Source organism: Microtus pennsylvanicus, chromosome 12 (genome assembly GCF_037038515.1).
Source record: "Microtus pennsylvanicus isolate mMicPen1 chromosome 12, mMicPen1.hap1, whole genome shotgun sequence".
Lineage (NCBI taxonomy): Eukaryota > Metazoa > Chordata > Mammalia > Rodentia > Cricetidae > Microtus > Microtus pennsylvanicus.
This window is the reverse complement of record NC_134590.1, coordinates 17,186,138-17,208,000: the sequence shown is the minus strand read 5'-3', so window position 1 is coordinate 17,208,000 and position 21,863 is coordinate 17,186,138. Positions and strand designations below refer to the sequence as shown.

At 36.2% G+C, this 21,863-nt stretch overlaps 1 protein-coding gene across 1 annotated transcript; it reads right to left on the bottom strand.

Annotated features, from left to right (window-relative positions):
• Window positions 1-4,424: 4,424 nt before the first annotated feature.
• On the bottom strand, window positions 4,425-21,617 carry LOC142832428 (sulfotransferase 1 family member D1). The gene is made up of 8 exons (XM_075942824.1): window positions 21,308-21,617; window positions 14,052-14,208; window positions 12,386-12,511; window positions 11,450-11,547; window positions 8,361-8,487; window positions 7,053-7,147; window positions 6,465-6,645; window positions 4,425-5,480 (listed from the first exon to the last, which is right to left on the bottom strand). The coding sequence occupies exons 2-8, from the start codon at window positions 14,197-14,199 to the stop codon at window positions 5,368-5,370; spliced, it is 888 nt and encodes a 295-aa protein (XP_075798939.1). The 5' UTR covers window positions 14,200-14,208; window positions 21,308-21,617; the 3' UTR covers window positions 4,425-5,367.
• Between the last annotated feature and the right edge of the window lie 246 nt (window positions 21,618-21,863).

The following is a 21,863-nucleotide window of genomic DNA, read 5'->3' as shown; positions in this document are numbered from 1 at the left end:
CTCTTTTCAGCCAAAGATAAAAAAAAACTTTCAGCATATTCTAGACAAGTATGAATCACAACCTGAACAAAGAAAATAAATCTGCCACTCAACCAGCCATGGTACAATGAAAGTATGCCCCCTAGTGAGATTGATGAGTAAATATCTTTTTACCCAAAGATGGTACCTGAACAGAGACTCCATATCTGACATTCATAGAAAGAAATCTGCTTCTGATACTGGGATGCAAGGATTATAATAATTTTCTTAGTGTTAACAAAATCAATCAAGATGACATAGAAGCAGTATGTAAACTGGAAGACTGGAAAATGTAAAATGGCAATGTGATTCCTGTTTTACTGGGCAATGAATAATTTTGCTTGTTTGTTTTGTTCGGTTTTATTCAAAATTCAGAATATAAACACATTTTATTAGAATGTAGCCATATTATACAATGTGTAAGATTGTTAATTTACAGTTGAATTCACTAATCATAGGAGGAATGACTTAGTCACACAGCCTATAATATTTAGTATTCAAACTTCAATGGAAAAAGCCCTGACCCAAGAGTAACTGATGTGGGATTCCCTTTTGTATGCTGTGAATATAGTGGTTAATAAAGGAACTGCTTTGGGCCTACAGTGGAGCTGTAGGGAAACAGAGCTAGTCAGGGAAAACTAAACTGAATGCTGGGAGAAAGGAGGCGGAGTCAGGGAGAAACCATCGACCTGCTGCCAGAAACAGATGTGCTGAAACTTTGCTGGTAGGCCACGACCTCATGGTAATACACAGATTAATGGAGATGGGTTAAATTAAGATGTAACAGTTAGCCAATAAGAGCTAATGGACCAAGCAGTGATTTAAATAATATAGTTTCTGTGTGATTATTTCAGTGCTGAGCAGCCGGGAACAATAAGCAGCCTCCTTCAACAGTTAACCACTCAAAACTGTTACCTCATGTATGAAGTAGAGAATTTAGTGATCTCTAAGTCTAATCTCCCATCTTGAACTGGCATTTTTTAATACCACATGGTATGGTAGCCTACACTGTAGTAACTCATAAACATCTCAGAGCCTTATTCTAACAAGGGTACTACTGAAGTACTGTGTCCAGTAGATAAAAGACCATGACAGTGTTCTCCTGCCTTTGTTTATAGATGCCCACAGTGTGTAGTCATTGTTTCCAGAGAGTTGAGCAACCCAGAACACTTGTGTTGTCTGCTTATATTCACAGTACTAGAAGTACATACAGGTATAATGAATGATAGAATTGAAGAACAGATTTTCACATACAATATCCTATTTTCTCTTCTTTAAATGACCACTTAAAACTTTGATTGTTTTCTTAAGCAGAATAATAGAACATGGAAAATAATGCAATGCAGATATTCCAGTGAGGTATTAGAAACCCTGATTTCATGACTGGCTAATTCTTAGCCCTATTTGACATAATATTTACTTTCTAATACAAACATGTTTAATAATGTGTTTCTTACTCTTCTACGTCAGTACTCACAACATAACTAACCAGTTTTTATTTTGTAAAATATCAGTAAGCATATGGTTAGTGCCAGAAATATGTTTCTGATGCATTAGACACTACATTATTTACTTCTATTGAAACACCTTTGAAAGACCAGCTGGAATTCTGTAGCACAGTGAAGAGGATGAAATGCAGCTTTAGCGAAAGTACTCATTCCTGTAAACCTGTTTTGGCAGCTAAAGGACACAGGGACAAATCTGTACTTAATCTAGACACTCTATATAAAAGACTTTAACCTCAATACTGAAAAAGCACATTTGGAGCTGATGAATACACATTAAGGGCAATCGTTGCTCTCTCGGAAGACCCGTGTTTAGTTCCCAGCTTCCACACCTCTTATATCTCAAATTCTAGAGAGTCTGACACCCCTTCTGGTTATCTGGACTTTAGGCTCTTAGATGATGTGCACTTGTACATGCAGGAACTCACACATACCACGATGATATTAAAGAAATACATGTTACAAATGTTCTGTTCAGCACTATACCAGACAATATAGCAGGGAAGCTACCATTATCCCAGCCATGTCACGATAGGGTCTGTAGATCAGATGAGCATTGACAGGACATAGACACATAAGAAAACATAAGGGATTTATCTTGAGAAACTCAGGTCAAAGTGATAGTATCAGTTAGAGTGGATTATGAATACATCTCAAGGAAAAGGAGTTAATCCCTGCCTGCTAGACTTAAGGTTTTACTGTTGCCTAATTCTTTGAAAGCACTAAGTGGACACAGATCCATATCTTTCTGATGTAGTTGGGTTATTGGGGTGATTTCGTGGTGAAAGCCTGAAGAACCAAGAGTTTTGTATTGATGGACAATGATAGCACCAATGGACACAGTGACACAGGAAGAACAAAACTTATATGTACTGCCTAGCTTTCTCCTTCTTCTGTATTTTGTTTCAAACCCCAAAGTGTATCTTCCTTATCTTCTAGCCATCTTCCACTTCAATCAAGCTTGCAAACAGAGATTAGTGTTCACAAGGTGACTTTCCACCCAAACTGGAAAAACAAGACTGTAGATGATAAGTTAAAATCCTACTAATTCTTTTCCCAGAATAGATGGCATTTTGACAAGTTCTCATCTTTTGTAATACTCCTGCCACTTAAATATGGTAATGCCAATTTTAAAAATGCATAGTAAATGACATTTACCCAGTGTAAAGTTACACTATAAAGAGATAAGAGTTTAAGAAATTAAGAATATTTTTTTACATGTGTACATGATCTAAACAAAATTGGAAAGAAATGCTCAGGGCACTTATGACCCTGTTTCTAAAGATGTTCAGGCATTCACATCTATATTTGTTATATTTTTTCATTTATTATTTGAACACTCCATACTTGTAAACAATGAAATATGGCTTTCATTGTTCATGTGCCCCTAACCACATGCCACTCCACACTTTATAACCTTGTTGTTGTTAAGGACTTCTTCTGATATTTTTTTTTAGCATAAGTTCACAACAGAAGAAGGGAAAACCTTTGCTAGAGAGACTTTAGGAAGAGCAATGAGTAATATTTTTATTATTATTTTATTTATTTTTTTATTTTTGTAGGTTAAATATGAATTTATTGATTTTTTTCCCTTACCATCTGGGCAAAGGGTGAGGCATGCTCTGCTATATACATCAACTAGAAAGTGAGGGGGCCAACTACCCTATATGGCTGGCCCAGGGTAGATGTGGGGCAAGCTCTCCAGTTCCCATGCCACCAGGGCAAGCTCTCTTGCTCTGCCCAGACAAGGAATGAGGCCCACTCTCCTGAGCACATCAGCTGGCACGAGGTAATGCGAGCTTTCCGATACCAATGCCATTGGGGCCAGTTCTTCAGTGTTGCCCCAATAAGGGGCAGGGCCAGCTCTTCTGCCCCTTGTCATAGTGCCTGGTTCTCCCACAGCCACTCAATCAGAGGCAGCAATCCTGTGCTTGCCCTGGGAAGGGGCAAAGTCACCCCTCCAGCAACCATGCTGTCGGGGCTAACTCTACCAAGGCCATGTCTCAACTGGTACCACCATATGGTGACTGGTGCATAGTAGAGCCAGCTCAGTGTGACCTTTGGACATTAAGACAGCTCCAGCTGCAGTACAGACCCAGACATCCTCAGAGCCTTCTTCAGTGGTAGTGCAGGCCAAGGACATCCACACAGATCCCGGATGCCTTAGGACCACATAAAACACAAGGCCTGGGTCACAGAGGGAGCCCAGTCTCCATCGTGGTCTCATGTGGCTGTGTAGGGCTCTCTTATCAGGGTGCTATAGCTCCTCTAGGTCCACCTCTCTTCAGAGAACTCTGATTTCTTGCTTTCTCTTTCTCTCACATCTCTTCATGACATATCTGTTTACTTCCTTCTCTCCCATCTCTCCTCTTCATACTCACTTGCTACTGCTGTGCCCAGACCCGAAAAAAACAACTCATCAGTTTTCTTATGTCAAGAATACTTTTTTATTGATTTTTATTGAGCTCTATATTTTTCTCTGTCCCCCCCCTTGCCTATGCCCTCCCCCATTCAACCCTCCCCCAAGGTCCTCATGCTCCCAATTTACTCAGGAGATCTTGTCTTTTTCTGCTTCCCGTGTTGATTAGATCCATGTAAGTCTCTCTTATTGTCCTCACTGTTGTCTATTGTGATTTGTAGGCTGGTTTTCTTTGTCTTATATTTAAAAACCACCTAATAGTGAATATATGTGATAATTGTCTTTCTGTGTATGGGTTACCTCACTCAAAATAATGTTTTCTACCTCCATCCATTTTCCTGCAAAATTAAAGATTTTTTTTTTTCTGCTGTGTAGTACTCCATTGTGTAAATGTACCACATTTTCCTTATTCAATCTTAGGTCGAGGGGAATTTAGGTTGCTTCCAGGTTCTGGCTATGACAAACAATATCACAAGTTGAATGGAAACATACAGTACTTTATTCGGCCATTTTACAGTTTCTGCATTTCACTAATCATTAGTTCCTGGAGACAAATCTAAAGTATCTTAAATTTATGTCTCTCGATAGTTCAAAAATGAGTGTTTGTTTCACCTAGAAATAATTATTTTCAGAAGGAGCCATAGCAAAATGACCCTAACATGATCTAAAAGTGAGCCAAGAAAAAGGAAGATTACTGAAAGTAACTAATTGTACAAAGTTTTCATCTCAGAAGTGATGCTAATTGGATATAATGTAGATGATAGACTAGCCAGTTGAAGTATTTTGAACAAACATCACTATTTTCTGCAAAAAATTTTACAATAGCTTCAGTATATGACATGAACAAAAAGAGTTGGCTCTTTAATAACCGTTACGTTAAATTCTATAAAAATACATGTTCTTGATTTGTTCATTTAAATGTAGTATTTCTAAACTAACCATAAGGTGAAATAGGATATTCTGACATTGTAAGTTAGAATAATTTGACACTGTTAAAGACTGGTTGTCTTAAGATGTAAAATATCAACAGATTAAATTGAAGGATTAGAATTCATGAAATGTAGCCTTTTTTCTAGGGGATAACCTAACCTTTGAGACTAACATCATTAAGAAGCCTATGTCATGAGAGAAAGAAAACCATGTACAGAGGGTAAGGAAGCTATTAGTTATGGAAACTGAAAACATAGCATGTCATAAGTCCTCATAAAATTGTGTTTTTTCATAATAGACAGTGAGGGGAACACTACTGCATGAACTGATCTAAAAGAAAGAGAATTACGAGAGAATTACTACTGGATATTGGTAATTTTGGTTTGTAGACTGTGTAAATACAGAAAAATAATGTACAACCTTTTAGTTCACTAATCCATGATTTTCCCCTCTAATTTTAGTGCCGGCCAAAGGAGACTAAGAAGAAAATACCCTCTAGATTTCTGATCTAAACTTAAGTGTTGACTCTTTCATTTTCTTGACATAATCTTCTTCAAACTTCTCATACTGGGCTACAGTAAACTGATTCTTCCAGTCACCTGAAATACCTGTACAAAGGATGAAAAAAAAGTTCGGGATTAGTAAAATTTCTGGCTAATAGTAATTTGAATTATCAATTTGAATGCATCATAACTTTAATCTTCAACTCTGTATCGAACTGCTAGGCTTAAACCTTCCTAATCTTAATCTCAAGAACCTTCCTAAACTTTATTACTGCTAATAATTCTTCTCTACAATAAGGATGTTTTCCATTTCTACTCGTCTAGTGTTGTTTGATTGTCTCACTCAGAGGTTTTATTTTTTGGACAGTAGAAAGGTAACATGTTTAATGTACACAGTATCTGAAAAAATTTTAAAATACAAGGTCAGTTTTCATCATCTATAACATGATCTCATGCATATCACATGTGTGGGCCATGCTTTTGGCTTTGGCTTTATAAAGAGAATAAAAAAGGAGCCAAGGCTAAAAAAAAATCAAACAAAAGTGCAAGATTCACAGTGACCATCACCTATTAATGACACATTGCTTAAATAAAAATAAATCTTGTGGTTAAAAGCCTTTGGGTTGTGGGAGTTTTATATAAAAGTTGATTGGTACATACGCAATACTATGCATCTATCTGTCTATCAATTATCTATCATCTATCTACTGCTATTTTCCACTCATACACACAGACACTTATGAACACATACACAAAATTAAATATATATGTAAATATATATAATGTATATCTACTTTATACAAGATGCTTAATATTGAGTTAAATACTAAGGACAGAATGATAACACTTTTTGGTGCATAGGATGTTGAGCAAATATTTCTCATCATAAATCTCTGTTTACATCTCACAGAAATGGCATAGAACAGTACACAGTATTTCTTCTAAAGCTTTTCTTTTTTCTACTTTTCAGTTTCTCTCCTAAGCATACTTAATTGTTTCTAATTTCCTACAATCTCACAAAATGTGATTAATTATATTTTCCGTCATGTGACCAGAAACTATACAGAAATGAATTAGTACTTTTCTCACCTTTCCTCATGAATGGTGACACAGAATGGTCCATCTCCTCTTTGTTCATAGTGGTATAATTTGCACTAGGATTCTCCTTCATTACATTAAAAGAGCTATGGTAGAGGATTTTATTTATAATTTCTTCTGGCACGTCTTTCTCTAGAAACTTTAATAATTTTTTAATTTCACACTTTGGATCCTGAAACGTTAAAGGGGAAAAGAATAATTTCATTTGGATTTGGTCACAAAGAAAGGAGTGCTCTTAATAAGATTTTGTTTAAATTAACTAGTGGAACTATATTTGAGGGTTTTATTATACTTTTAATTCATAAAGCAAGACTCAAACAGTTATATTTGTCATTTTTAAAGAAGCAACTAAACTATATGAAGACATGAGTGGAAATACACCGGTTTTTATTTCAAAGATACTATTGTCTTTAAATGGATAACAGTAACAAGATGGGGAATTATATGAATTAGTATTGTATGCCAGAACTAGAGTTAAAAATAAATTAGCCATATTTATAGACTAAGAAGAAATGAGAGTAAGAGACAAAGAAGTTAAATCTTGGGTTTCTTAAAAAATAAACAGAAATTTCTCCTTACTTCTTTCATATCTTCATAAAATAGATAAAGGATACGGTAATCTTTTCTTTTCTCCCACCAGCCCTTCACATGATCATACCAGGAACCAAAACCCACTAAAGTTAAAGATAAAATGTGAAATTAAAAACTATTTACATGAAGTAGAAAACAGCTAAAGTCTCTTTACGTCATGATCATCTGCTCATATACAGTGATTTCTGTAGTTCAAGAAAAAAGGCCATACAAATAAGAGTATGTGAGATAACCACTTTGTTACTGAATTTGAAATCTACTTTCAAAGAAAAAAGTAACTCTGTTACAAGGTGAATCATGTCTTTCTGAAATCCATATACTGAAACGGCCACACTTCATACCTAATAATGAAGTTGTACTGAGAAAACAGTTCCCTACAGAACTAATAAAATCAGTTCTTGATACTATCACTGCCCTTACTGGGAAAGGAGTTAAGACAGACCCACCAAGGTGGAAAGCCATGGAGAGAATAGGGTGAAGACATAGCCCTGCACAAATTAACGGAATGGCTATAAAAGAAACACCAATAGCACTCTCTCCTTAGATTTGTAGATTCTGAAAACTTAAAAAAATACATTTATATCATCTAAATCACTCAATATGATATTTTATGATACCTTTTGTAAACTAATGTATCATTTGATAAACATAACTAAGACCACAAAAATAAGGTTTCAAGCAATAAGCGATGTACAAGTTCAAAGGGAGGGACTAGTGAATAAATAACATTACATAAAGAGAGTGTCACAAAAGCCCTGGGGAAGAGTAGAGTGCATTTCATTCTGAGAAGCCTTTGGGGTTTGGCAGGGATAATAACATTGACACCATGAGCAAATAAGAGTCCAAGCAACGAGAGCTGTTTAGTTTATGCTAGGTGTCACATATTCACATTTGCTTCTAAGAGGGGATTTATATGGGAACATGTTTACTGATAATTTTTCCTACAGGAGTTTTGAATGGTAGAGAAGAGACTCCAAAGAATGGACACACAGTTAAAATAATCCAGCATAGACATGGATATTTAAAGGCACTTAAATATATTGCCACCAGTCATTCATCACTAATGAAATGATGCAACCTAGGACCAGAAACATATATAGCACAAATTATCCAAAAGTGTTTACAAAGAAGGAAGGGGCTTGTATTCTTTCTCTTTAGTCTCCATAATGTATTAGGAGATGGTTTGGTTAATATTAAATTTACAGTATTCATAAGATTTAGATTTTAAACTTTATATTGCCTTGAAAAAAAACCAATTTGTTTTGAAATCATAATTAAAGGAACTGTTAGACTCACCTTGTCCATCCATGAATTTATCAAGGAACTCCTCCCAGGTGCCAGGCTCTGGGTGCATTTTGGCCATTTGGTAGAAATAATAGTAAGAAACAGCCACGTCTTTGGCATTCCGTGCCACATAGACCATCTGAAGGGGCAAATAGAAGGTTGGGGTTTGTTTTTGTAATTTAATAGTTTTTAACTATTGTTTACATTATCAGGTTGCTTATTTATTCTTTACAGTTTCTGAGCATGATATTTATGCAATTATGCCCGACTTACAGCATTCACAATTATATAATGTTTTAATATGCAGAAGCTCATCTCCCATTTTTGATAAATCTGCATTCTCTTTAATCTTTCACAAGATTATCTCATAAAACATGAAAATTAACCACAATAAAAACTAGAGCATTCACCTCTATCCCTACACTGTAGACTCTTTGGCATGAGAAGGTATTCTGCAGGCTACAGAAAGAGAAATCTGGACACCAACTCAGTCACAAAACCCTCTACCTACAACCAGTTCATCCTGCAGGATGTACTAGGGCAATGGAGGCACAGAACTTGTGCCAACCTGTGTTTAACTTGAGGCCCATGCCATGCCCTACACTGCCTGCATGGTCAGGGACCTGAGATTGCATAGACCAGAGACCTAGGGTAGAACCAAACTTGACTGGCAAAAAAAAAAGAATAAATGAAAGGGAATGATTCCTAATGATATTGTTACACTCATAGATTGGGTCCCTGTCTAGCTGTCATCAGAGAGGCTTTTTGCAGTAGTAGATTGGTGCAGGTACACAGACCTACAGTCAAACATTAATGGAAAGATAGTCTAAATTGGAGGTGTTCATTGGGCCTCTCCCCTCAGAAATCAGGAATCCCGTGGAAGACCAGAAGGTAAGGTTGACTGTGGGAGTCAGAGGGTATCTAGAACATCAGGAGAACAAGGCCCATTGAGTCAACTAGGCAGAGCTCATGTAGCCTCACAGAGACTGAGGCAGCAAGCACAGGATTTACATCAGGTTCTATGCATATATGTTATGGATTTTAGCTTGGTTCTTTGTGGCACTCCTAACTGTGGAAGCCAGTGAGTCTCTGACAATTTTGCCTGCTCTTGACACTCATTTCCTTCTATTGGGTTGCCATGTCCAGCCTCGACATGAGGGTTTTTGCCTCGTCTTATTGCATCTTGTTTTGTCCTGTTTGACTATTGTCTCTTGGAGGCCTGCACTTTTCTGGGGATGAAATGGAGAGGGAATGGATCTAGGGGAAAAGGGAGGTGAAAGGGACCTAGAAAGAATGGAGTAAGGGGAATCTGTGGTAGAGATGTATTGTACAAGAGAAGAGTCTACTTTCAATTTAAAAAAAAAAGAGATACAAAGAAAGTTTGTGAAAAAAGAACTAGACTGAATATTTAATACATCAAACAACTTACATATTCTTAAATTTAGAAATTTATATGTGTAGTATATTTAAATTAATAGAAAAATTAAAACTATACAAAGGAATAGGAAAGATACAAGAGAAGGTAGGGATGACAGCAATCAAAGTACACATATAAAAATATGGAATTGTCATACACCAAAGTTAACAAAATAAAATAAAATTTTAAGCTGAAAAATATCTAAACTTTCACTGAAGAAAAACTATTATTAGACAATTTTAGAGCTAGAAAATATTATAATCCCTTATGTCCCAAACCAAACAATATGTGTGGGATTAATCTTTATGTATCAAATTTTAGGATCTGTATGAATGAAGAATTATTGCCCAATAAAAATTACTCTGGGGATGACAAGATAGTTCAAAGGGTAAAAACACTTACAATCAAGATTGATGACTTAATTTTAGTACCTAGAATCCACATGATGAAATAGATAATTGATTCCCACAAGTTGTCTTCTGACCTTCTTGAGGGTAGGGAGAGAGAGAGCAAGAGAGAGAGAGAGGGAGAGAGAGAACATGAGAGCACCCTGGGGAATTTATTTTATGGAGTCTATCTACTGACATACATTAGGCCTCCTCTCCTAGAAAGCGAAATTTATCTTGCTTGAAGCTTAGCTGTGTATGAAGTAGCCATTTCCTAAAAAAAGGGGGCAAGAAGAAATAGTATGTGAAGAGACTTTTGTGCAGCTATGATTAGATTTTCCTTCTCACCCCACTGATGAGCAAAATGGGATCTTTCATATTGCTACATCAAAAATAGTGGCCCTGATAAACTAGGAAATGGATAAGAATAAGGAGTGGACTGAAAGGTTTTTCAAGAGATGTAGCATACTTTGCTTGTACACTTATTGAGGAAATCATTAAACCTTGTAAACATTACTTGCTATTTCTTATCTCAGTATCAGGGAACTACTGCAATTAGCCCAAGGCATCTAGCAATAACATCTGTGGCGTTTTTGCAAAATATATTTGACTTATTTTAGTATAGACAACATTCTATGAAGATGTCTCTACAACTTCCTAAAAGCAAACCAAACCTTCTTCTAGGGCTTTTATTAATTTTCACTACTTGAATGTCTGTTTCTCTGTCTCTGTCTGTCTCTTTTTCAGTCTCTGTCTCTCTTTTTCTGTGTATGTTTATTGAGAAGAGGGAAAACATTATGTAAAAGGAAGCAAAAAAGGGATAACTGTGAAGATATTCAAGTGGTCAATAAGCCATAATTAAGGTCCTAACCCAATCAGTCAATCAGAAAGCACAAAATAAACCCTTGAGTATCCAACGGTGTGACTCAAATGAAATGGTTTGCCTATATTTCATGTTCATGAAGACATGGAACAACTTAGTTGATAGTGCTCATCAACACTTCAAATCCTATTTTAAAATACCTATTAAACCAATGAGTGAACATGTTAAGTTCCAATAATTCTATCCCTAAACACACATCCAAGAGGAAATGTGCAAACATACCCTAAAAGATGGAAAATATGCACAGGAACACTGCTTCCATTGTTGGCAACTGGCAGGCATTCAACCATCTAGGAGTAGTACTAGTCATAAGTAAGCTGTGAAGTGGTCACATGTATATGATGCTGTTTCTTACTGGCCCTCAGACTTTAACCTGAATAAAATTTTACTGCGCTCTTGTTAAAATTTGGACTACCTTGCAGTCGTTTTTCCAAAACGAGGAAGGAAGAAGTTGAACTGGGAGATGAGTTTTCACCAGTCGAGGAGACTGCATGTTTTTCAACAGTTCGATACCTACAAGCATACACGTTAACAAACTACATTGTAAGTGTGAAATTACAAGATTTCTTTGCAATTTATCCCAAGATCTTCTCATTATTAATGGCTTGGTAATGGCTATTTTTTCTTTTTTTCTGATTTGTTAGTTACAAGGCTCAACAGATTCCTATGTTCCTAAATCTCAAAGAAGACAAACCATGAAAAGTCATGGCTAAGTGGCCTATTTTACCCTCTGTAAGTACAATAGTATAATGATCTCCACATCTGACTATAGAAACTATAGATGTTCCTGGTTTGTAACATCTTACTGGAGCAGAAGAAACAATTGTGGAACAATCTCTAGGTCTTCTCTTTACCCTTTATCTTGTGTACAATATGAAAATATTTCAAAGTCCTTGTCAATCTCTCTCATATTCAAATCCTATGATAGAATTATATCATAATATTCATTGTTCTTTTTTCAAGGTTTAAAATAATGCCAAGTAATGTATTCCCATATTTTTATTGATCATATATCAAGTATCATTTTATATTGATAACGTTATCTATATATGTATAAACTAGTCACATAATTTTGTGGGATTCAATATTCAATATCCTCTATATAATATGATACACTAGTTAAATGACGAAGATTTCTCTATATTAAGATATTTAAGCTAAATCAAGATCTGACCATATGTAGATGTTATCTGTGAGTAGATGGGGCCTAACCAAATTCTAACTCCTCTAGACACTTATTTCATAGTTTTTGTTCTTTATGTATTATTGTTGTTCTTGACTCTTTCACATATACTGGGAACACTGGTAAATTTATTCCTATAATGGAAAGGAATAGTTATTAAAAAAATACCATTTGACAATCCTGGAATTATAAGCTCCATGAACGGCACTCGCTTGTAGATGGCATCCCGTTTACACTTCTCTGCATCTCCATTGTTATAAATCAAATCCAATATTTCACTGATCCAGGTTGTCCCTACGAGGAAAACAGAAGAATTAAATATCTCTGTTGAGAACATGAGAAAGTCAAGGGAGGAGGAGGTGTTTTGAAATATCTGAAACTAACAAACAAAGAAACAAATAAAATATGGTTTTTATTTTTTCTTTCTTTCTTTCTTTCTTTCTTTCTTTCTTTCTTTCTTTCTTTCTTTCTTCTTTCTTTCTTCCTACTACTTCTTCTTCCCAGAACTGATCTTTCTTGTCTGTTTGGGTTTTCTTTTGGTTTTTCAAGACAGGGTTTTTCCATATAGCCTGACTGTCCTGAAACTCACTCTGCAAACCGGGCTGGCCTCACACTCAGAGATCCACCTAAGTACTGAAATCAAATATGTACCACCACTACAAGTGACAGGAAATAGGCTCATCTATCAGGGATGTAGACACTGTCATTGCATAAAATTCTAACTTAAAATGCCTCAAAAAGTAGATTTAAAAAGTGTGTGGAAGAGACAGTATACAAGTAATGATAGCACACTTCCCTCCTTTCCCATCCCCTCCCCAATACTCCTTCTTCAAAATGGTTTAATTTGAATCAAAATATTCTAAAATATATTTGTGTTGGATCCTGATTATGATGGGCAAGAAAATAGCCAACTTGATGAAATTATCAGTTCATGAATTTCCTATTAATATAAAAAGTTAATATAAGCTGGGCTGTGGTGGCTCACACCTTAATCCCAGCACTCAGGAGGCAGAGGCAGGTGGATCTCTGGGAGTTCGAGGACAGCCTGAGCTACAAGAGCTAGTTCCAGGACAAGCTCCAAAGCTACAGAAAATCCCTGCCTTGAAAAACCAAAAAAATAAAAAAATTTAAAAAAAAAGGTATTATAGCATAGAATTGAATAAAATGGCAGATAAAGAGGATCACCATTTGATGGAGGTGTGAAAAAAGAATACAAAGAACTTTTGCCTGTAATTATCAGGGTGCTATGCCCAACAATAGGACCCATTTGAGCTCAGTACAGTGATTCACTCTGACAACTATGAGAAAATGTTTCACCAGTCCTTTGAAAAACAGTACCAAATTCAAATGAGAACACAGTCTGTTCAATTGCATATGTCCTTTGATTATAAAATAAAAGTAAATGAGAGAAAAAATTGCCAAAACCACCTTGTTTTTCATACCGACAGGGTCATGTTATATTTGTTTACTTCCTAAGACCCTGGAATCATGTGGGATTTGTGAGATCTTGGTAGATTAGAATATCTGAAACTTTAGTATAATTGTTTGTTTGTTTCCCTTAGAGAATTAAGTAGAAGTACAGAGGAAAGTGGACGTTAGAGCATTTATTAGGCAGGAAGTTTGATTGATTGTGGGTTCAAGTAAATTCATGGGATACTTCTGAAATGGACGTAAAGCAATCTAAGCTGAGACAAGATTGCTCCCATTAGCCACAATACTTCTTTAACATGTTAGAAAAATTCAGCATAGATTAGATAAGTATCTGAAGGCAGGCAGGCTCCTAAATAGGAATCATTATCTAACCAGTGAGAGTCAATAAATTCAAAGTTCTTACCAGATTTGGGATAGGTGGAGATCAAAAGATCATCAGGCCGGGCTTCAAATGACTCCACTTCAGACCACTGCTCAGCAATGCTCCAGAAGAGAGGGATCCCTTGAACATCCACTAATTCCCTCCTGAAGATATCCAGTTTCTTATCCATTTGGAGAGACTAGATTTTAACAAAGGGCAGCATCAATCAAATTTAAAATGTTACTAATTCCTGGTAGCAGCCAGAGTCTGAGTTGATATTTCTGGCTCCTGTTACCAGCAAGGGCAATGTGAATGCAGGTAGTCTGGACAGCCACCAGAGACCGTTTGTGTCCAATGGCCTTGCTGCTACTGGGGTCATACTGATCTTGGGGACCTGTGTACCCACCAGGACCAACGTGACATCCAGGCCTGAGATGCTGCTGAGGGCCATGTCTTGGTCTGTGTTCCTGCTCCTGCTTGGGTCTGTGATAATGTTCGTAGCCATGTTGCCACAAGAGGTCATAGGAACCATTCATGCCCAAAGCAAAGGTGATGCTGAGCCAGTACTGCCTCCTGCTGGACTGTAGCAGGAGAGCTGACCTTGACTTCTATGGAAGAGTTGGACCCCCTATTCAGGAGTGATGGCCCCATCCTTCACCATCAGCATACGAGAGCTGCCCCTGGTGGCATGGTTCTAGGAGAGCTGGTTCTGTCCCTCAACTGAGGGAGGTGGTCCAATGGACCAGACTAACTGGCTCAGATACCACCCAGACCCACATCTTTGGCATTGGGTTGGCCTACCCTAACATCTATGACCTGCTGGAATGCATGAAGGAACTAGTCCTGACAATTGATAACCTCAGGATCTCCATGATTCTGAGCAACAGCAGGATATCCAAGAGGAGTTTCAGCGAGGGTCCGGTGATGATGGTTTGCCAGAGACCAGAGACCTGAACCAGACTAAAGATTCGTTGCAATAAACATTTGTGTCTGGGGCTTATTAGACAAAACAGTATACTTCGTAACACACTGTCACACCCAATGCTACTAAAATGAAAGAAGAGGTATTGGAAAGACAGAGAAGTCAGGGTTTTTTTGTTTGTTGGTTTTTTAATTGATTTGGGGGCGTTCTTTTAGGAGCAATGGGGCAGGGATAAAGGGAGGATATAGAGAGACTTGAAGGTGATCAGTATTGGGTTGTATAAAGTGAAATGTCTAAAGAATCAATACAGATTTATATTATAAAATATTACTAATTTAATTGAAGTATAATTTCTCAAACTTCAGAGACATGAACTCAGTTCACGTGTTAGAATCAAGGAAAGAAAAGAAATTTAACAAATAAGTCTTGTACATCTATTTCCATATATGCTATTCATACACAACATAATATTGACACATCCTCATTTTTGTATCACTACCATGTGACAATGTAAAGATTGTTGAAATGTGTGGAAAAGTTACTGCAGGACTATAAGTCATGGGACTATCATTGCAAGTTCTGAAATGGCAAAGCCTCCTCATCAAAACTCATACACACCCTAAATTTTCATGTCCTTCCTTTGAATTTATAGGTAAACAGGTAAGTTGTTTTAATCATATATGTCAGGCTACAAATAAAGAAGTATGTGGGGTGTGAGACAATATTTAGCAGAGTAAATAAAGATTATGAGTAAGATGCAAATGGGCATGCCAAAATGCATGGGGAAAAGCTTATGAGGTCACATCCCTACACAAAGAAATGCAGGCAAGTGAGTAAATCTGGGAGTGAGAGGCAGCCCTCCCTGGGGAAGAAGACACTAATTGCTTTTGTCTAATGTCAAATGATGCGCTGTGAAAACACACATGCAGGTAACACTATATGGACTCAACCAGCTATATTTAAGAATATACCTATATATGCAACTAACTACATGCTTGCAATAGTAAATAATTTTCTCTTGATGAAAAGAGAGGGCATGAATTTGAAGGGTATCAGATGAGGGTTTAAGGGAGGGTGTGAAGATAGGGGAAAAGGAAAAAAATCTTGTAATTAAGGTCTCTCACTTGGCAACGAACAGTAGACTTCAGGGTACCACAGGACTTTGATGAATTCATGAAGCTTGCAGACTCTTTTCTTGCATTATATTGTTGATTTATTGGCAGTTTTTAGTTTTACTTTGTCAATCACACAGGCAACAGCCATAATTTTTCCTGGAACTTCTGTTCTTTCTCAAATGGTTTCCCCTTAGAATCAGAAGAGGGTTAATGCTTCTCAAATTTCTTCTCTGGAATTAATAACTACAACTCCTATTCCTGGGAGCTTTTCTAACTCAACAAATATAGTTAGGTACATATGAGGAAACAACACGGGACATTAACCATGTATCACAGTTCTATGCCCAAGAAATATAGCCATGTGTCAATTAAAATAGGGGACAGTTGTGAAAAAGTCATTAGTTGATTTTGTCCAGATGAAAAAAAAAACATTAGAGTGCACTTATCCAAACTTAGACAGCTACAATGTCCTTAGGGTGAAAAAAAAAAGTACAGTTGCTTTGGAAACCAGATTGGAAGTTTCCCAAAGAACTGGAAAGAGAACTGTCCTATGACCTAGCTCTACTCCAAAAGGGCATTTATTCAGTGCATACTTCAGAGGCATTCACACATCCACGTTTGTTGCTAGGAAATTGAATCTATCTAGGTTTCCATCAACAGATGAATGACTGAGAAAAAATGTGGCACATTTCCACAATGATATATTAGTCATCAGTACAGAAAAATGAAATTTGCAGAAAGCAGATGGAAATGGAAAAAACATATGCCTAGTCATGTCACTTAGGCCCGGAAAGACAAAACTATATGCTCTCTTTCATAAGTGGATCCTAGCTTCAAATATTTTATTTTCAGTGCTTAATTTGGGGCACATCAGGAAACTAGAATTAAATAAATAGAAAAAAGCCTTGCTGTTAAGATTGTACTGTTGTTAGAGGCAATAGGGTGGAAGTTAACACCCAAAATTCTGTGTTCATCTGTTCTACCAACAAATAGATTGTTCTTTTTTTTCTCATCACAATCTTTTTGTTTGTTTGTTTGTTTGCTTTTGTTTTTCAATACCGGGTTTCACTGTAGCTTTGGGGCCTGTTCTGGAACTAGCTCTGTATACCAGACCAGAGGACTGACCTCAAACTCACAGGGATCCACCTACCTCTGTTTACGGAGTGCTGGGATTAAAGGCATGCACCACCACCACCTGGTCATAATATACAGTCTTCAGCTGCTTTTTGTTTCATTTCATGATCCAACAGATCATCACAGACCCCCTCACGAAAGTAATTTTGCTCCTTAAATAAACAAAGGCTCCCAGAAATGTTCTGGCTGTGTTTGTCCTTTCTCAAAAAAGGGATTGGCATACTAATGCTAATGAGCATAAACCTAATATTTTAAATTTGTGAAATGTGTGTATTTAGAATGTAAAACAATTAAAACTAAATTGCCTACAATGCAAGAATCGAAGGCAATCACTGGGACTGAATATCCAAAGTTTCTTGATACAGATAAAATAGAGAATCCTGTGCCCCCTCTTAGGCACTAACTATGCCTCTCATCAATAAGGACATTCACCCAAGGAAACTCGTAGAAAATCTCATTTTGCCATCTTGGAGATGGATTCCATGTTTTCAAAGTGCTTTCCAATTATTTGTTTACACCCATAGAATGAGGCTGCTCTCAATTGCGGTCAAAAGTCAGTGGAGAGATTTATAGCTGATTAAGCCGGGTGGTGGTGGCGCACCCTTTAATACCAGCACTCTGGAGGCAGAGGCAGGAGAATCTCTGTGAGTGCGAAGCCAGCCTGGCCTAATTCCAGGACAGGTACCAAAGCAAAGCTACACAGAGAAACTCTATCTCAAAAAAACAAAACAAAAAACAGAACAAACAAACAAAAAAACCAAAAGCATAGTTGTTTAAAGTGCTAAGAATAATAGACTGAATTCTCAGATCTGAATGGGCAATCTCTCCCTCACAAGACTCAGGACGCATTCCAGAAGAGAGGAGGGAAGAGTGCAATAGCCAGAGGATTGGGAGGAATGCTGCTAAATGTCTTCTGGCCCTGACGTGGCTGCCTAACATTCTCCTGAGCACCTGGGGCTACCTGCATAAGGTCGTTTAAGCCAACCAAAATTCCAGGATAAATGGAGAAGATAATCCTCAGGCCTTCCTCCTTACCAGAACCTATTAGAAATTATAGTTGCTGAGCAAGGAGGAATAATCCAATTATGAAAATGTGGATACTTGGTAGCATAACCGTGATCCAATGAATTGTCCCACAGCCATGCATTTGTGGACTTAGTGGTTTTTAAAAAAATAAATAAAGATAAAAGACATGAATCTGTCAGAAGGATTTGATGAGGGAGCGAAGGAGGAACTGCAAGTGAAAAATGGAATAGATATGTTCTTATTTCACCATCTATTACACATATGAAATTCTCAATAACAAAAAGTAAACACTGAAAACATTAACAAAATACCAGGTATAGTGTGATCAGTCCCTTTCATAAAGGACTTTCTATTCTTAATGATCATATAGAACTAACACATGCATAGTCAGAACTTTTTTAACTGACATATACTGTATTCTTCAGTTTACATAAGAATCTAATGTGTTAAGTACAACTGTCAGATTTTAGCTACAAAGGAAAATAACAATGAGAAACTTAATTAATTCTACTCCAGAATTTTCTCTTAATAAGTGGCAGAATTTGGTTTAACTGTATGTCCTACGGTGTTAGCTATTTTAAAGTTGTACTATAAGCCTTTAAACAATAAATAATAATACAAGGTGCGATAAGAGAAACTCCAAGCTATGCCAAGGTGCTGGCAAAGGAATAATAAAGGTGAAGTGGTAAGAATTTTCATTAATTATCTGAGAAGAATATGCTAGTTCAAAGAGGTTAGCCCTGTTGTTTTTACTCCCTGTATTCCTTAATAATGAGCTTCATGCACATTGCTATAAATATAATATTGAAAAGAATATGAGATAATTTAGAAAATATAATCCTACTAGTGATTTCTTTAAATAATATTGGTGTTCTTCTGATAGCCATATAGTCTACTCGATTATATAAAAGGTAAGATTGTACCTAGAGTTATTTCTGAGTGAATATTTAAATATTATAAGATACTGTTTAGATAATGTTCTTTGAACCTTGTGAAATATCTGTGCTTTTATCAGTATCTGACAATCACAGATCACCCAACCAGATGCTCAGATCCCAAAAGTATAATTTATAGTCCTTGGATCTTTGAAATTTTATGTATAAATTTAAGATTCCATATTTGTAATAACTGCTCCTTAAAAAATAACATATTCTTGTAAGAAATATTGCCAAATTTGGCTTACCTTTAAATCCTGAGAGCTTTAAATGAATTGTCTCAGATAAAGAATCAGAGCCAAAATCTTGTTAAAAAAATGATGCCCCTGGATAGTACACAACTTAATAGCGGAAAGAAATTGAGTCATTGTAATCTCAGGAAATATTGGAAGATGTTGGTTTCCCTAAGGCCACCCCTCTGTTTACCTTCCTCAACTGTCCCTTGAATATAACTTCCCTAGGGATGTAATTATGAGACCTGACATCTTATATGTTTTGTTCATTGGTAACAGTCATTACTGATGAATTATTAACTAGGACTTTTCATCCTACTGGTGAGTTAAGCAGTAGTGAAGCTGATTATATTTTGAACTTTATGCATTAAAGTAAATATCAAATTCATGACAATCAATACATTATTCCCCTAGAAATTTATGAGTTGATAGTTAACAAATGCTTAGCATGAAACAAGTATTCATCATCACACAATGGAAAACTTAAAATAATGATATAATATGTTTAAGTCTCTTTTTCTTTTTAGTTATATCAGAGAAACACACTTTTAGTTTTGCTGGGTAAATAAAAGCTTATAGTCACCACATTGATGTTTAATAATTAAATGAACTATAAGCAAATATAATTGATGTTTCCATGCTATATATTCATAAAAGTTGATGCACTAATAATTGATTTATAATTACTTACTTTAGAACTACTCAGATTGAAAAATCTAGAAATGCTAGAGTGCCCAGTCTCCTCTCCTTGACATTTATGTCAAATCTAATCATTCTGAATTTAATTATTTGCCCAGAATTCAATAAAATGAAACACATGCACTGCAAATAATAAAATTTGCCTTTAATTTCTAAGAGAAATAAAGAATTGCCCTGTGTAAACACTTGTGTTTGCAACAGTCTGAAATATGTAGATTTTGATGGGGCACAAGACCTTGTTAAAGTCTTTTGAAAACAACTTCTCAACAACATTTGCATTTAATTGCAAAGGTTCTTTTATAATTAACTGTGTCAATTTTTAGAGAAAAAGACTAAGTTGTTCTTGGTTTAAAAAACAAAGATAAATTTTCTAACAACCCAGGAGAATGAGACAAGAAAGAAAGTTCAGTGGTTAAAAAAAAAATGCTTGTTACTCTTGCATTTAGTCAAACACTAAACATTCCCATGGCTACTTCACAGGGCTCTTCATCAACCAGAACGTTTTTGTTCTGTGCAAACTTGTTACCATAGTGTTTTGTTATTGAACTGAAGCCAAGGAGAAGGAAAGCGGTCAAAGGAGCATTCTAAATGGAGAATCCCTGCATTGACAGCAGTGGGAGGGGCACTTAAAATCAAATGCGAATATCCTTGAGGAAATAACAAATCACCAGAAATTTAAGAGCAATTACCTCAGTAACTTTTTACTGCCTAATAAAATAAACTATATGTAAACATATTAAAAAGCCAAAATATTCTAGAAGGGAACACAAATTAGCTACCAGTGGCAAATATGCTTGAATAGTATTGGCATAGTTCTTCACTGTCGAGATCCTGGAGAATCGTATAGAAACAAGCTTATTTTGATTATCCTTGCCTCCTTGTTGTTTTTATGGCTTCCAATTACAGATCGTAGGACTCAGCCTCAGAATATTCCCCTGTGATGAACAGAAATACTGAAAAGATGAAAAGTAATATTTACTATGACTGCAATTTATACCTTTAATATTATTTTCATCTTAACAAACATAAAACTTAGTAGAGAAGACTAATTCAATAGAACTTTAAATATTAATGTTCTGGTTTTACTGGGAAGAAATTTAGAATTAAGGATTTCCAAATGTTTCCTATCTTGTGGTAAAAAATACAAATACAAGAATGTTTCGGATTTTAATCTCTTGTTTCTCAGTTCTAGAATGTAGGGTAATTAAAATGATGGAACTTATAAATTACTTACCAGGCACTTGTGACGAACTGGAGGACGAACCGGAGGACAAACCTTTGTTTGTAGAGATGTTATTTAACAGAAGCCTTGTTCTCTGAGTTGTTTTGAATGGTGAAGCCTGAAGACTAATGACTTGCTTAAAGTTATTTGCTTTGCTGTACAAAGTCAGTTGCTGTCTTAAGTTTAAAAGACTCAAGAGTGCCTTATAGGTGTAGGTTAAAATTGTAGGTAGAATAAAATACGATAAAAGAATATATCTATTCTGAACTTACTGCCCTGAAGTAGTTGTACTCCACAGTGAAAGCCCTTTGTTTTCACTCTTGGAGCTCCTGGTTTGGAAGGAAAAACAAACAACAGAAGCTGTTTCAGGGCTCCAAGCCCCTAGGAGTCAATCCAAGGAACACTTACTGAATTCTGCAACTACAAAAGCAAAACCATGTTCCCTGTGACAGAGAAAGGCGAGAGGAAATGTGGCCAGGAAAACATGGAGCAAATTCTACTCCTAAATGATGCTGTACCATCCTGAGACAAGTAGAAATATCTGCCACCATTTCAAACTGTGACTGTG

Bases quoted from the DNA above. Each gene is read 5' to 3' on its own strand.
- LOC142832428 (XM_075942824.1), bottom strand. From the start codon at position 14,199: ATGGATAAGAAACTGGATATCTTCAGGAGGGAATTAGTGGATGTTCAA. The intron at 12,512-14,051 runs GTAAGAACTTTG...TTTTCCTCGTAG, and splicing joins CTCCACCTATCCCAAATCTG to GGACAACCTGGATCAGTGAA. The intron at 11,548-12,385 runs GTATTTTTTTAA...GTATGCTTGTAG, and splicing joins AATTCCAGGATTGTCAAATG to GTATCGAACTGTTGAAAAAC.